General features: G+C 45.0%; 1 protein-coding gene across 1 annotated transcript in view; it reads right to left on the bottom strand.

The window, feature by feature from the left end:
• Positions 1-1,158: 1,158 nt before the first annotated feature.
• The window catches only part of CHLSN (cholesin), an 84,015-nt gene continuing 68,569 nt past the window's right edge, over positions 1,159-16,604 (bottom strand). The window contains exons 3-5 of the mRNA XM_070955361.1: positions 14,199-14,389; positions 2,937-3,018; positions 1,159-1,815 (exon numbers count right to left, since the gene is read on the bottom strand). Of these exons, the coding sequence (XP_070811462.1) occupies positions 1,633-1,815; positions 2,937-3,018; positions 14,199-14,389 (456 nt within the window). The 3' untranslated portion in view covers positions 1,159-1,632. The remainder of the gene's footprint in view (positions 1,816-2,936; positions 3,019-14,198; positions 14,390-16,604) is intronic.

The raw sequence follows: 16,604 nt of genomic DNA, 5'->3' as shown, positions 1-16,604 counted from the left end.
CTCACCTGCAATAAGAAAATAAAAAACAACCCTAAAAAAAATTAAAGAAGGCAGCAATGATAGGAAAACCACGATGAGCCAAAGCAGGCAACCGTAAACGACAATTGGCGGATTGTTGGGCTGCTTCAAATGTGTGTAAAATGTTTTGTTTTGCCCAATCCTGTCTTGGCTCTTGTTCATGTACTAAATTCCATTCGAATTGTGTTAACATAACACATCTTGGGTTGCTTACATATTTGGCTGCCCAGATGAAGTTGCTTAAATGATTTCTTTGGAAAGCACTAATGACTTCCATATTTTTTCTCCCCCCCGAGATTCTGAAGGCTGCCTTGTCACAACCCCAGACAAATCTTCTCATTTTAATAAGAACCAAAGGTGTCAAGAAGCCGGGAATCGCAGCTGGACAACCGGTATAATTAACAACGGCGACCTTTGAATAATTACAAATCTCAGGGTCCATTTTCCCTCCCCCACAAGACGGTCTGCAGACGTCTAGCCTCTCGAAACAGGGAAAAAAAGTCCAAGAGGCAAAAAAAAAAAAAAAAAATCCACAAAAAAACAAGATTTACCCAGTTGGAAAATCGCCCTCTGAGGATAAATAGGAGAGAGAGAGAGAGAGAGAGAGGGATGCATCAACAATGTTAGAAAAAAGGTTTCCTCTCCTAATCAAGCAGCATCTATGGGGTTGAGAAGTTGACAGCTATAAACATACACGCAACACCTGTTTTCATGGGTGTTGCATGTATGATGCAGATCAAAAGTGGTAGGGTTTCAGTCAGATGATCCTGGGTATGTCTAATTTAATGAAGAGAAGGACTAGGGGAGACATGATAGCAATCTTCCAATATCTCAGGGGCTGCCCCAAAGAAGAGGGAGTCAAGCTATTCTCCAAAGCACCTGAGGGCAGGACAAGAAGCAACAGATGGAAACTCATCAAGGAGAGAAGCAACCTGGAACAAAGGAGGAACTTGTGAGGACAATAAACGAGTGGAAAGGCTTGCCTCCGGAAGTTGTGGATGCTCCATCCTGAACTTTTTGACCTTGTCCATGGACAAGGACCTTGGTGCTAGCCACAAAGTACTAAGGAACACAAAAGCAGAAGAAATATTCAAAGTAACAGAAGAAATATTCAAAGTAAACAATAGTGGTTTAGACAAAGGTTACAGCTTCCAGGACATTTTAGGTTAAACAAAGCGGCCATTTAATTGGGAGCCAACAAAATAGATAACCAGGGAAAGATTGGGGGTGGCTCCTCCTGCCCATCTCATCTTTTGAGATGGAATGGAACGAAAGTTCTGGAATTTCCAGGTTGAGGAACATCATTCTGGTCGCAGGTCCATTTGAGAATATTGTGAGAAAGATCTACTGGAAGATTGACAGCTGTAACCGTTACCAAAGAAAAGAGGGAAAGGAAGCTAATTCTGAAAAGCTGAATCCAAGTATTGTTTTCGATACCGATCCGTTTATTGATTTTTATTTTTAGTTATTTCTTCCACTTCCTCGGCAACCCTGGAAGAGATTTCCAAGCAACGTCAGGTTTGTGGCCAAGAGTTCGAAGTTTAAAGAACAGCTAAAATTTTATATCCAGTTCTCGTAACTTTATGCCGATAGAAGGATCTAAGAAACGGAAAGTCAGGAGAGCAACTGCAAAACTTTGCGGATACGGTCACATTTCTCTTCCAGGAGATCGTCTTCCATGTCAGATTGATCGTACTCCTTCATCAGAGCTTCTGCTTTCTGCACCGTTGTGTCTCGGGCCCGGCCTTGAAGTCCTTCCAGATACCGCAGCAAAATGGAGAAGTATTGATCGGGGACCTGTAAGAGGGAGAAGGGAGGGGAGAGCGAAGTGTTTTTAGCCAGCCACAATAAGTGGAGCCATGGCGTTTGAGAGAAGACCCAGGCAACCTGGAGAGATGGACATCGAAGCGACACCGTTTTCTGAAGAGAAGAAGCTTTTCCTTTCTCATCCTATCCTTTGGAGGATGGGTCTGTTCCGTGTGGATGAAGAAAGTCCAGCTTTTGCCTCAGGCTGCATCTGCATTTAATTTATCTAACAAGCCATCCAGCTCAGGAGGATATAGAGCAGAACTCTTGGGAGTTCAAGTCCACACATTTTAAAGCAAATGGGGTTGAGAAACACTGATGAACAAAAGAATGAAAAACCACGCAGCCTGGACAATGCGGAAAAAAAGAATCGGGAAAAATAACCCACATTCTGATGAACCCATCATTCTCATTTTTTTTTTTTATTTGATTTATATGCCGCCCTTCTCCGGAGACTCAGGGCGGCTTACAATGCGCTAAGCAATAGCCTTCATACGTTTGTATATTTATACCAAGTCAGCTTATTGCCACCACAAACTGGGTCCTCAATTTACCTACCTTAGAAAGGATGGAAGGCTGAGTCAACCTTGAGCCTTGGTGAGATTCGAACCTGCAGTAATTGCAGGCAGCTGTGTTAATAACAGGGTGCTTTAGACCACTGTACTATCAAGGCTCTTAAGGGGAGCCCTCTGGTGTACCCCAAGGCACGGGGTCAGGGCTAGCTCTGAAGGGCTCGTTTAAAGAGCATCAATGTAGGGGAGGCCCACTAAATCCTGGGGACAGATAATTCCAGAGGAACCAGATGAAGATCTGTTTTGGGGATCTAATCCAGTACAGGTTAACTCTATCGGGTGGTGTAGGATGGGCAGAAACTATAGATCACTATTCACTGGGTGATCCACCTCTTAGGAGGGCATCCGTCTCCATCCCTGACCAGGTTGGGTACCCAAACCACAGCTGCTTACCCAAGAGCAAGGAAGGCAGGGGAGGTCAGCTTGGGGCCTCTCCCTCTGGAAAAGACTTAGATGAGCAAATCGTAGAGTTAACCGGACTTTGTAACAGGGCTGCGTGGCTGAACCTCCCATTTGGGGATGAAGTGAGGGGGGACCTACCTGGTCTTTGTCATACATATGCAGAAGAAGCCATGTCTGCCTCGTCTTCTGAAATTTCCAGCCTTGGGGACTCTCAGACCAGCTGCAACAAAACCGGAAAGAGAAAGCAGAAGGAAGGAATTCAATAACGTAAGAGTGATGGAAAACCATCACCAACACCCCATATCTCCGTTTTCAAAGGTGTCCAGATCTTTGTTCAGATCCTGACCGGCCTGGAAAAAAAAGTATTGAGCAAAACGTGCAAAAAGAAAGAGAGGATGGCTGGGGTATTCTGGGAGTTGAAGTCCACACGTCTTAAAATGTTTTACAGCTGGGAAATACCGTTCTAGAGTCTTTGTGACGGGACCTTTATTTCAAAAACTGCTTTAAACCAGGGGTGAAATCCAGCAGGTTCTGGAGAACCGGTAGCGGAAATTTTGAGTAGTTCAGAGAACCGTCAAATGCCACCTCTGGCTGGCCCCACAGTGGGGTGGGAATGGAGATTTTGCAGTATCCTTCCCCTGCCATGCCCACCAAGCCACACCACGCCCACCAAGCCATGCCCACAGAACCGGTAGTAAAAAAATTTGAATTTCACCACTGCTTTAAACCTTCCATTTTATTCCCAATCTACCTCCTTTGAATATGTCCATTTACTGGGACGGATGAACCTGGGTTTCCAAAGCTGACCAGAAGGAAATTAGGATTACAGGGATGCATTTGTATCATCCTAAAGCAGAACAACTTTAGAAGGAAGTCCACCATGGGCTCCTGGACTAGAAGACTAGACTAGAAAACCTCCAAGTTCCCTTCTAACTCTGTTGTTATTCTGTTATACTTATTCAGGCATATTCAGCGTTTCTCGTTTGGCACGGCATTGAGTGCGTAGAAACAAAACCACGGCTTGTTGTAACGCAAGAAAGAAACTACTTCATGGAGACAGGTGATCTTGAAAGGAGAGATTATGGAGCCAGCCTTTCATGGACCACAATTCTGATGAAACAAACCTGGATTTAATTGTTTCTTGTGGACTATTTAGACCAGGCTTGGACATGCCGGTAAATTATGATGTGTTGACCTTAAAGAGTTGTTTTGTATGTCTCAAATCACTCGTGCTTATGAAACAGGCTTGGTCGTGGCCAACAATTTGTGATATCCAAACTTGGAGAGTCTGATGAAATTGGTGTTGGATCTGCACTGCAGTTTTTAGGAGTAAATGAAGCTTATTGGAATCAAAGTTTCTTAGAACGGTCCAATCAACCATCAACAATGGTTGATTGTTGACTGGCCTGGCCTAAATCTTTCCCCCTTTTAAATGTAAATTTTAATTTGTTTTAAATTATTGGGTATTTTAAATTAGTCTCAGCCAAATTATTTAATTTGTTTTTATTCTATTTTAAATTTTTGTATTTATGTGTTTTATTCTGTGGCTGTTCACCGCCCTGAGTCCTTCGGGAGTAGAGCGGTATAGAAATCCAATAAAAACAAAAAAACAAAAACAATTTTTGGAAATGTTTTCCAAAATACCTTGCTTCTAAATCTAAAATATAGAGAAAGAGTTGCTGGCTTTCTTTGCGCAAACACAAAACTGCTCCCCAAGCCAAAATTTGTAAGAGAAGAATGTGACATAAAATCTAACGCAGCTTGTTGCAAGTGTGTAAACAGGAAAATTACTTCCCTTATATAACTGAACCCTTGGGTTGGTATTTTTTTTTTTTTTTTTTTTAAAAAGGACTATTGACTCTTTGATTACGGTATATTATGAAAAAAAAAAAAACACCTCACAAAGGTTTCTCCCTGTATAACGGTACTCTTTTATTAGAAATACAGAGCCCACTGGACCAACCTAGAAATCAAGGTAGTCAACCGAATGAACCAGAAGCCAACACAGAAAGAATCCAAGCAGCACAATAGCAAATTACAAGGAAGAAGAGATCCTTAAGATGGACCAGCCTCGTAAGAGGTGAATATTACTCCACTGCAGAGCTGTCGATGAGATGGTGGCCCAACGATGGGATGGAAGCTCTTGCAACAGACATATAGGACGTATAGGACATAGAACAGAGTCTAGTCTTCTAACCCCCTGCTTGAGCAGGAGACAATATACCCGTGACGGTGAGCCTATGACACACGTGTCACGCCACAGGTGGCATGTGTAGCCATATCGGTGGGCACGCGAGTTCAGCTCCAGTGCACATGCATGTGCCGGCCAGCTGATTTTTGGGCCTTCTGGGCCCACTGGAAGTAGGGAAACAGGCTGTTTCCTGCCTCCGGAGGGCCTCCGGGATAGGGGATGGGGAAGGCCATTTTCGCCCTCCCCAGGCTCCTAGAAAGGTTCTGGAGGCTGGGGAGATAAAAAAACGGGTGTCAGCGCCTCAGCGCTGGCATAGAGAGGAGAGAGATAAGCTCTGAACTTTTGCCTGCTAAATCCTTTTGAAGCCGGGTTGTCGTGGAAATGAGAGGGGGGGGAGACATTCCTGGGAAATGACGAGGCAAGAAGTCTGGAGAATGACTTGGAAGATAGCCAATGAGAAGCAGAGATTTGGGGATCGGAAAGGGAGGGATTGAGGGGCAAAAGATCAGTCTTGTCCGCATCGAGTCATGATCCGGTTGCTGTGCTCAATTAAAGAAAAGATTACCTTAAAGATTGGCAGTTTGGAAATTCATTTAATTTTGAGATAGCATCGAAGTTTGACAACGGGCTTTCCAGTCCCACTGGAAGTTGGCAAACGGGCCATTTCCAGCCTCCGGGGCAGTGGGGAAGGCCGTTTTCACCCTTCCCAAGCTCCTAGAAAGGCTCTGGAGCCTGGGGAGAGAGAAAAACGTGCCATCACGTGCCAGGAGTGAGGGGGGTTGCGCATGCATGCACAGGGGCGGGGCGCATAGAATTATGGATGTGGGCATGCATGTGTGTGACACCTCCCCTGCTGCTGGCACGCGATGGCAAAAAGGTTAGCCGTCACTGCCCTATACCATTTCAGATAAATGGTTGTCCAGTCTTGTTTTGAAAGCTTCCAGTGATGTGGAGCACCCCGCAACTTCTGAAGGCAAGCTGTTCCATGGATTCATTGCTCTCACCGTTAAGGAAATTTCTCTTTAGTTCCAGGTTGCTTCTCTCCTTGGTTAATTTCCCACCATTGTTTCTTATCCTGCTATCTAGAAAAAGGTGGAGCTACCCTCATACCACATCGTAGAAGTTTCTGGAGTTTTTTTGACCATACCCTGTGGCAGTGGTGGGTTCTAACCGGCTTTACTACTGGTTCTCTTCGTGCATGATTGCTGCACTCTACCGCACCTATCAGCTGGGCTAAAAAAGAAGAAATAAAAGGTAGGAATAACGTGGGGGCGGGCGGGAGGGCCCAGCTCCCGGAGAAAGAGAACCGGTTCGGTGACATCATATCGTCACCGCTACCGGCTTGGCTGAACCGGGCCGAACCGGGAGGAACCCACCACTGCCCTGTGGACATCCTTACGCTAATAGGAGAAGGAAGGTCCAGGGACACGGCTGAAAACAGGCTGCCTATCTTTCCATGAGGATTGTCCAATGATAGAGTCAAACCAACAGAGTTTCCGGTGTAAACCATGACACAACACAGCTGTCCCCCCCTCCCCGTTTGTGTCCAGATGTCCGTGCTATTTTACACTTCATTCTGGCCCGGCCTGAGGTCCTGGAGGATGAATCCGGGGGAAATACAACTTATCTCATTTCCCTCCCTCGATGAACTTCTTGGGGGGTGGCAGGGAAGGGAAAAGGGGGGGGGGCTCCACTTTTGGCAGGAAAAGCTCAGCTCGGACAGGCAGGATCGATTGTATCTTTTCATCCGGCAGGCGATACGTTACCAACTTCAGGGGAAGGGAAAGGGAAAAAAAGCACAATATTTCTCATTTTCCTCATTTCCACGGGAATGTCGGAGCTTTTCAGCGCAACCTTACAATACAGTCAATCCTCGAATGACATTTGTTTGTTTAATCACCCGTTCGAAATTACAACAGCGCTGAAAAAAAGCAACTTACGACCAGGTTCCACACTTATAACCGTCGCAGCATTCCCCCAGTGATCAAAATCAGAGCGCTTGGCAACTGGCATGTACTTATGACGGTTGCAATGTCCCGGGATCACATGATCCCCTTTTGTGAACTTCTGATAAGCGAAGTCAATGGGGGAGACAGATTCACTTAACAACTATGGCAAGAAAAACTGTAAATTCACTTAACAAATCTCTCTTAGCGACAGAAATTTTGGGCTCAATGGTAGTCATAAGTCGAGGACTATATGGAGTCTGATAATAAGATCTTTTTTTTTTTATTTGGTTTTACAACAGAATTCCCAGTTTGCCACAGTACGTCCCACCCGATATTTCTCCCTGAAGTTTTCTCAAAAGCATCACAATATTTTTCTTTCTCCCTTGCAAAAGAGGCTCTCAGGACGTCTGGGCCGACCGAGTCATCCTGGCGTGATCTTAAACATTTCAAAAATGTCTTGATTTGTTTGGACTCACAATGTTTACAACAAATGTACAGCAAAGCAAACATTTCCTTTTTTATATTTTTTTATCCTGGTCCAAGTCTCTTTTTAACCGTAAACATTCCCTGACAAAACATAACAGAGGCCATAAACCTGGACTAATGCTGAAGTGAACCAGCCTAACGCGGCCATTTCCTTGAGTTTCTTTGGCGCAAATAAAGGACCATGACCGGGGGGTGTGTGTGTGTGTCAAAATTCGGAGTGGACCGCTCAGGTTTCTCTGTCTGACTCCTTCCCGGAAACCCCGACTTAACCCGAAAATTTAATGTCAGGAAAGGAGAAAATGGCAGTCGAATAAAATGTTTTTTAAGTGAATTTTCTTCACCAGGGGACACAGTGACTGCTTGTGCTTAAATCACGTTTGTAGGTTGTGTTCCGACAAGACAGGTAAGTCATTGACTTACGACCGCAATTGAGCGCCCCCCCCCACAAATTTCTGTTGTTAAGTGAGGCATTGGTTACGCAAATTTTTGTCCCATTCATTTTATGAGTCCAAAACTTTGGTTGCTAAGCAGGACAGTTGTTAAGTGAGTTTTGACCCATTTTACGGGCCTTTCTTGCCATAGTGAATCGCTGTAGTTGTTAAATTAGTCTCGCGGTTGTTAAGTGAATCCAGCTTCCCCCTGGACTTCGCTTGTCAGGAGGTCGCAAAAGGGGATTGTGTGACACCCCCCCCCCCCCCACGGGACACAGCGACTGTCATTCAATACATGCCAGTTGCCAGACAATTTAATTTTGATCATGTTACCATGGAGATTCTGCCACGGTCAGAAGTATGGGAAATGATCATACGCCACATTTTTCAGTGCCGTTGGTCACTAAACGAGCTGTTGTAAGTAGAGAACCAGTGTGCTCAGTTGCCTTGGTGCGACCTTTGTATGTTTTCATGAAACTGAAAACTTCAAAATTCACCCGTAGGTTTGCAAATAATGGGCGACGCTGGTCCTGTGTGTGAATTGTGATCTGGTGATCGCGGTTTTGACAAGTCAGTTTTACTCGTATTCCAATGTCCTACGGCGGAATAGAGGCTCTCTTGAATGTAGGACATATTTATTTATTTTGGAATACTCAAACAGAAGAGATTGAAACTTTTTATTTGAAACTCCCCAGTGACTATTTTGAATTAAGAAATGTCAGCAGAGCTGGAAAATATGAAGTCCTCGGCAGCGGAGGAAAAAAAAAAACCCAAACCACACGGGGATTCGAAAATCTTGATAAGACCCCAATTGTTGGATATACCTGCTGAGAACTCGCTCGGTTTTACATAATGAGATCCAGATCTTTTACAATGTGGGTCTTTTGGACTTGTCATCTTAAACCCTTGCCATGTTTGAAAAATATGACTTCGTATATAAATATAGTCGAATAACATCGAAATAAATTTCCATGACTCAAAGTGTGTAAATAAACAACAATAATTCAAAACAGCAAGACGCTGGGCGAAAAAAAAATAGAAAATAAAAAAACTTTCAACAGAGACATTTTAACTCACATTCCCACACTACCCTGGTCGGAGTGCTCTGAAGCCACCGAAAGAGGAAATTCAGGACAGGTGGTCCTCGGCTTACGACCACAATTGGGCCCAGAATTTATATTGCTAAGTGAGAAATGTGTTAAGTGAATTTTGTCCTGTTGTACGACCTTTCTCGCCACATTGGTTAAGTGAATCACTTGTTAAGTTAGTCACATGGTCATTAAGTGGATCTGGCTTTCCCATTGACTTTGCCTGTCAGACGGTCGCAAAAATGAGATCACGTGAACACCGGGATGTTGCGACGGTCGTAAATATAAGTCAGTTGCCAAGCCTTTGAATGCGAATCATGTGACAATGGGGATGCTGAAACGGTCCGTAAGTGTGAAAAATGGTCATAAGTCACGTTTTCTAGTGCATTAGCCCCTGTTGTGACATCCACTAAAAACAGGCAAGGCTTCAAATCTGGGGTGATAACCACCCTCCGTGACCCAGTAGATCTCCCTGGATTATAATGATGTGCTCAACGGTTCTGGGACAGCTTCTTCATCCACACTGTTCGTCAACTAATTGAACGGATCGAGCAATTAAGCATGAGAATTGCGTGCTAGGAGATGGTTCTGCTTGGTGTTGACCTCCGTTGACCCAACAGGCACCAATGAGATGGACCTCTGAGGAGGATCTTAAAGGAGGACAGTAACGTTGGGGAAACCCAGCTTGGTATCAGACCTAGAAGAAGACCTTTCCACATGAGAACAGAGCGTACTAGGGTAGCTCTTCAAAGACCTGGCTTTGAGTGCAGGGTATGGCTATCAAAGTTTTGTAGATGAAGTGGTAAAATTTAACCAGACCACCAAAAGCATCAATCAATCAGAATAGAGGTGGAAGGGACCTTGGAAGTCTTCTAGTCCAATCCTGTTTGAGCAGGAGACCCTGTACTCTTTCAGACAAGTGGCTGTCCAGCCTCTTAAAAGCCTCCAACTTCTAGTTGCAAGCTGTTCCACTGGTTAATTCTCCTCACTGTTAGGAAGTTTCTCCTTAGTTGCAGGTTGCTTCTCTCCTTGGTTAGTTTCCATCCTTTGCTCTTGTCCTGCCTTCAGGTGTTTTGGCGAATGGGTTGAACCTCCTCTTCTTTGGGGCAGCCCCTCAAATACTGGAATATTGCTATCATGTTCCCCCCAGTCCTTCTTTTCTCTAGACTGGCCAAACCCAAATCCTGCAACCGTTCTTCATATGTTTTAGTCTCCAGGACTTCAATCCTCTTAGTTGCTCTTCTCTGCATTTTTTTTCCAAAGTCTCAACTTCTTTTTTTTTATAACATGGTGGTGACCAAATGCAGTATTCCAGTTCTCTTTGCTATATTCCAGCATCTGTGAAGGCATCTCCTACGCTTCGATGGCACACCGTTAATGAACACCAGCGGATGCTGCCGTATAATGAGCAGCTCTTTGAAGTCATCGTAACTCATTTTGGAAGAGTTCCCGAATCCTCCCTTACAACAAATTCCTCTTTAATTACAATAAATAGCTGTCTTTTTTTTTTTTTTTAACATTGGGTTGAAAATATCTTCCCCTCCTCCATGGCTTGGTCGCATTCCATCCTTTCTTTTCTTTTCGGTCTCTAACGGCGAGCTCATAACTCAAACAATTTGCATGGAAGCTCCCCCGAACAAACCGTGCATTGCACTGCACAGGAAGGAGAGACAGTAAAGGGGAGAAGATGATTAGAAGGAATTTCTATCGTGCTTATGCTATCAGATGATCAAGATCTCCTCGGAAAGAGAACAGATCTTCAAAGCCAGAAGCCACCCATCCCACCATAACGGGCGGCTTTGGATGCGAGGAAGCCTATTTTATTTTCCCCCGTTTTCCCCACCGCGAAAACACATCTGGCACCAATCTGATGAGTTTTAAGGTGCTGCTGGGCCATTGATTTATTCATTCAGGGTTTTAAATGTTGTTTTTGGCAGTGCTGCTTTCATCTTCGGTGTTTATTTTTAACGAGACTGCCGTTATCTTCTTTGTCGGCTTAATAGCAGTCGTGGTGATGCTTCCTGCCACCGCCACCATCAGATCTGGTTTCCGGTCTTCAAATGTTCAAACATGTACTGGCCATATGCTCTAACCCAGGGGTGAAATCCAGCAGTTTCTGACAGGTTCTGGAGAACCGGTAGCGGAAATTTTGAGTAGTTCGGAGAACCGGCAAATGCCACCTTCTGGCTGGCCCCAGAGTGGGGTGGGAATGGAGATTTTGCAGTATCCTTCCCCCAGGAGTGTGGGGGGGAATGGGGATTTTGCAGTATCTTTCCCCCAGGAGTGGGGTGGGAATGGAGATTTTGCAATATCCTTCCCCCAGGAGTGGGGAGGGAATGGGGATTTTGCAGGATCCTTCCCCTGGAGTGGGATGGGAATGGAGATTTTGCAGTATCCTTCCCTTGCCACACCCACCAAGACACGCCCACCAAGACACACCACACCCACCAAGACACGCCCACAGAACCGGTAGTAAAAAAAATTTGAATTTCACCACTGCTGGAGACCCCTGCTCTAACCCATGCTGGCCAAACATGGACACTAACCTCACAATCGGTACAAAAACAACAAGGGGCACAAAGTGCCACGGAAAGACACAACGTAAGACAAGATAGGAAGACCCACATCTGGATTAGAGAACAAACAAAAATATACGAGGCCATCAAGAGAGGAAATGAATTGAAGTGGAAATGGGGGGGTACACACAGCAAGAAGAACGAAACCGAGTTCGTTTAGTGACCGTTCGAAGTTACGACGGCACTGGAAAAATGTGACTTACGGCCGTTTATCACACTTACGACCACTGCGACATCCCCAGGGTCACGTCGTCAAAATTCTGACACTCGGCAACTGGTTCATACTTATGACGGTTGCAGTGTCCTGGGTCATGTGATCCCCTTTTGCGACCTTTCAACAAGCAAAGTCCATGGGGGAAACTGGATTCACTTAGCAACTGTGTTGCTAACTTAACGATGGCCGTGATTCACTTAACAACGGTGACAAGAAAGGTCGCAAAATGGGGGCAAGACTCACTTAACAAAGGTCTCACCTAACAACCGAAATTCTGGGCTCCCTTGTGGTTTTAAGCCGAGGAATCCCTGTATTCTCTTAACGCCTGCCTCGTTCATTTAACAACGGTTCACTTAAGAACCCCGGCAAAAAAAGGGTCGTAAAACTGGGCGTGACTCAGTTAAGAACCGCCTTGCTTAGCAGTGGAAATTTTGCTTCCCATCGTGGTTGTAATTCGAGGAATACCTCTCCTTGCTTTCGGTTTGCTGGGCAGCCAAAGAATCAAGGGAAACAAAATAAACGTCCATCTCCAATCGGTTCATAAATATTGTATATTTGTCTGCTGCAATTGCTCGATGCAAAGGGGAGCCCGGAATTTATGCATTCGTTTTTCAAACCAGAAAACTCGTCTTGCGATAATCGCTAACAGACCTTCCGGAATAGCTATCAGCCCATGACAGATAAACCGCACATCCCTTCAAAACAGCCGAGGATTCCAGCTGCTCCCGAAATTGTGTCCTAGGAGCACAATTTGTGTTCTGCTTTCCCTCCTGCTCTGGGCAGCTCGAATCATGCGTCTCTCAGGCGGGAAGGCGATTCATTCCCTCCAGCCACACCGGAATAGCAGACAAAGTCCTCGTTCCTAGAAGTCGAAATTTTGGTTCTAGGAACTGCTAAAGAGAGGACCTTATGAAAACTGGGGCATTGTGCTGTAAATCTACCTTATGGAGAGACGTGGCTTAAATCCCACGGGGCCAGGCGTGAAGCTTGTTGGCTGCAGGGATGTTGACCTGTCTTTGATCACATGTTAGTCTTGTGGACTCTAAAATGAAGCCTTATTTGTTGAGTGTTAGGGTGGAAAAGGGATGGGTTAGAAATAAATAAAGTAGAAGCCATGAAAACTAGGGGGAGTAAACAGACATGGACTTAAGAGGGCCTTAGACTGATTTTCCTCTTCCGTAAGTTTGTTCTCCTTAACCTTCTATGTGGTAGAACAACTAAGAAACTGTTCTGACCTAGGCTTCCTGAGTCAGTAAAACACACGAGCACTCCCAAAAACCTCTTATTGCAACAGCTGGGAATTCTGTTCATTCACAGAGGAGTCCCAAATAGTTGTAAAGAGTCCTTCGGGATAATCACCCACCTTTATCTCTCTTGACACGCTGCCAAAGACCTACTTGGCAAAGCCACACAGAGTCCAGAACAGAGATGCCGACTGGAAACAGAATTAACAACGCTGCTTTCCTGCAAAGGGCCCACGTGCCTTTGCTCCTCTTTTAAGCCTTATGGGAGGGGCCAGTCATCTCCAAGCTTTACTCCCGAGTCGTCCCTTTTGTTTTAACTGTTCTGGCCTTCTGGCAGCTCTGTGCATGCGCGCACTGGGAACAGGCTCCCCCTGTTTCTCTGCCTCGCTGAGGTCCAACTCTGGAGGCTCCGGAGGCAGCAAGTACCTCCCAGATGGCCCTTTCTCTGCCTCCGATGCAGAGCCCTCATCCGAGCCTTCCCCAGACTCCAGGACTGGCTCATATTCCTCCCCAACCTCCTCACTATCTGGCTCTGCAGGCCGCCAGCGGACCACAACAGAAACATTGCTAAAGGTGTTTATGGAGATTCTCGGTCGTCTTTGGTTGTCCCAAAGGTGCTTTTTCAAGAGGCAACTGCACTTTCTGGTTTTTCTTTGAAGACGTTTCGCTTCTCATTCAAGCAGCTTCTTCGGCTCTCTTCTAAATGTCTATGGAGATTCTCAGTCATCCAAATCATGGTTGTCCCAAAGGTGCTTTTTTCAAGAAGCTCATCCAAGAAGCTTCTTCAAGAAAAAAAACCAAGGAAGACCTTTTGAAAAAAGCACCTTTGGGACAGTCCCTAAGATGCTTTTTTCCAAAAGGCAACTGGACTTTCTTGGGGTTTTCCCCCTTGAAAAGTTTTGCTTCTCATCCAAGAAGCTTCCTCAGTTCTGCTAGAGAACTGATGAAGCTTCTTGGATGAGAAGTGAAACTTTTCAAGGGGGAAAACCCCAAGAAAGTCCAGTTGCCTTTTGGAAAAAAAGTGTCTTTGGGACAACCAGGACCTGGATGATGGAGAATCTCTACAGACATTTAATCAAGAGACAGGATCCACTGGAATTTAATTCCAAATTGTGATCCAGGGGCTGAAACACGTGAAGGTGGGAAATGGTTGTAAATGCCACCCAATGATATTTCTACTCGTTGCCCAGGAGAGATCTTCGCAAAAAGGACCAAACTTACGTAGATAAATAGTCCAGTGCCAACTCTGACCCCGATGGCTTCTGAGGCTGGTTCTTCTCGGCCCCAAGCGTTGCTTCTCGCATTAATTTCTTTTGTGCTTTGTTACGCTCCTTCTTCAGCTTTCGTTCCAATATCCTCTTCTCCTCTGGAGAAAGTTCTTCTTCTGTCTCCTCTTCCTCTTCTTTCTTCACCTATGAACCAAGAGAACAACCTTAATCCACAGCTCATAACCCACAGGTCCATTTCATACGACCCCTTACTTATGAGAAGGAGCATCTGAACAGAGGTTAGTGAATCCTTCACCTTGAATGGACTATTGAGGCAATGGTAAGCTTTATTTATACTGGAGTTGATGGTGAATTTGGTCTGTGTTGTGACCGAGGCCCAAGTAGTGATTACCAAACACAATTCAGTCCTGAACAAACTTATTTTATTAAAACAGCTGAGAATTAATTCATTCTCAGCTTGAGTCCAAAACAAATTCTTCGGCCTTATCGCCAACCTTTGATGTCTTTGGCAACCTGCCAAAGGCTTTTCTTGGCAAAAACCCCACAAAGTTCAAGAGACGCTGACAAGAAGCACTGGAATCAACGTTGCTTTTCTACAAAGAACCCAACAGCTCGTTGCTGCTCTTTTAAGCCTTATGGGAGGGGCCAATCATCTCCTGGCCTTACTCCCGAGTCATCCTTTTTGCTTCAGCTGCTCTTCCCATGCGTGCACTAGGAACAGGCTCCTCCTGTTTCTCTGCCTCTCTGCTGTCAGCCTCTGAAGGCACCGGAGTCCGCACATCACTCCCGGATGGCCCTGTCCCCATCTCTGCCTCTGATTCAGAGCCCTTGTCCGGGCCTTCCCCAGACTCCAGGACTGGCCCATTGACCTCCCCAGCCTCCTCACTGTCCTACTCCACTGCCAGGTCCGCAGGCTGCCCGCGGATCACAACAGTCTGTTACAGTTTTTATTTACTTATTTATTTAGCGTAATGGCCTATCAAACATGCATGCAACAAAATTTCATTTTAACGTATGCCGATTAGCGTACATTCAAAGTGACAATAAAGTAGTGCTACTCTACTCTGCTCACGGACTAGCAATCTCTGCTAACATTTCACCTCAATCAGTAAAACACAATAGAATATAAATGTGAAAAAGATCTACGTACAAATGCCAATATCTAGGCCCATCTAACCATTTGTTTATATTTCAAAAAATCAGATAGGTTTTCCTGGCTCTCAAAATACATGGCAAAGAAAACAAACAAACAAAAAAAAAAAAAACCCGGACCTTTTCGAGCCGAAAAGACGAGAGAGATCGGGAATATTATTTCGAATTTGCAGCTTGTAGTTTTACATAGCGAGACCATCGCTGATGCATTTTGGGGAGGAAAAAAAAATAAGAAACGGATATAAAGAAAGCTTATGTTACAGAGACACTGGAATCACGCTGTGATTTTAGATTGATAAAACTGGAGCTTGATCAATTGTGGGTTCTGTGCGCTGAATATTCATTAAAATGAGTTAAGCAGATATCCTGGAAGGAGGGAGAAACAGTTGGCTTCAAGTCTGATACAATAGAAACACAAGAGAAATGCCAGTTTCCTGGACTCTCCGATAAATGTTTTAAAAAGCGAGGCTGATTATCCTTCCTTTGTTGGGGATTTAATAAATCTGAAGTCCCTTTAACAACACATGATACACACTCATGGATAATTCCTTTTTCAAAAATTATTTATGGGAAAAGGTCAGGAGAGAAAGTTAAAGTTTGTGGTAATGTGGTATTTATTTCTCTATGGGAACCACTGGATTTAGCTTCGGAGGAGGAGGAGGAGCAGGATAGGTAAATAAATAGGGAGGAGGAGGAGGAGGAGGAGGAGAAGAGAAGAAGAAAAGTAGAAGAAGAAAAAGAAAAAAGAAGAAGAAAAGAAAAAGAAGAGGAGGAGGAGGAGGAGGAGGAGGAGGAGGAGGAGGAGGAGGAGGAGGAGGAGGAGGAGGAGAAGAAGAAGAAGTAGAAGAAGAAGAAGAGGAGAAGGAGGAGGAGGAGGAGGAGGAGGAGGAGGAGGAGGAGGAGGAGGAGGAGGAGGAGGAGGAGAAGAGGAGAAAAAGAGGAGGAGGAGAAGAGGAGGAGGAGAAGAAGAAGATTTGACATTCCTAGAAGGATGTTCTAGATTGTTTAAACTGGCTTAACCAAATGTGTTACTTGTCAACTGCTTCTTCCTGTCACAAAGAAAGAATTGGATGGGATGATTCAGCCCAGGGGTCTCTACATTTAACTCGTGAAAGTTGAGAAGCCGCCTTCTCAGTTATGCAATTCTGAAGCCTAGCAATGTTGCCCCATCTGAACATCTGCAGAAGTTCCCCTCCTGTTGTCCCCAGGAGGAGGCTAAGCCAAGAGCTGGGGACGTGCCCCGTCT

The sequence above is a fragment of the Pituophis catenifer genome, unplaced genomic scaffold (assembly GCF_029215685.1).
Source record: "Pituophis catenifer annectens isolate HBS135680 unplaced genomic scaffold, rPitCat1.0.hap2 SCAF_16, whole genome shotgun sequence".
Classification (NCBI taxonomy): Eukaryota; Metazoa; Chordata; class Lepidosauria; order Squamata; family Colubridae; genus Pituophis; species Pituophis catenifer.
The sequence above is the reverse complement of the archived record's forward strand: the minus strand, read 5'-3'. Positions and strand labels throughout refer to the sequence as shown.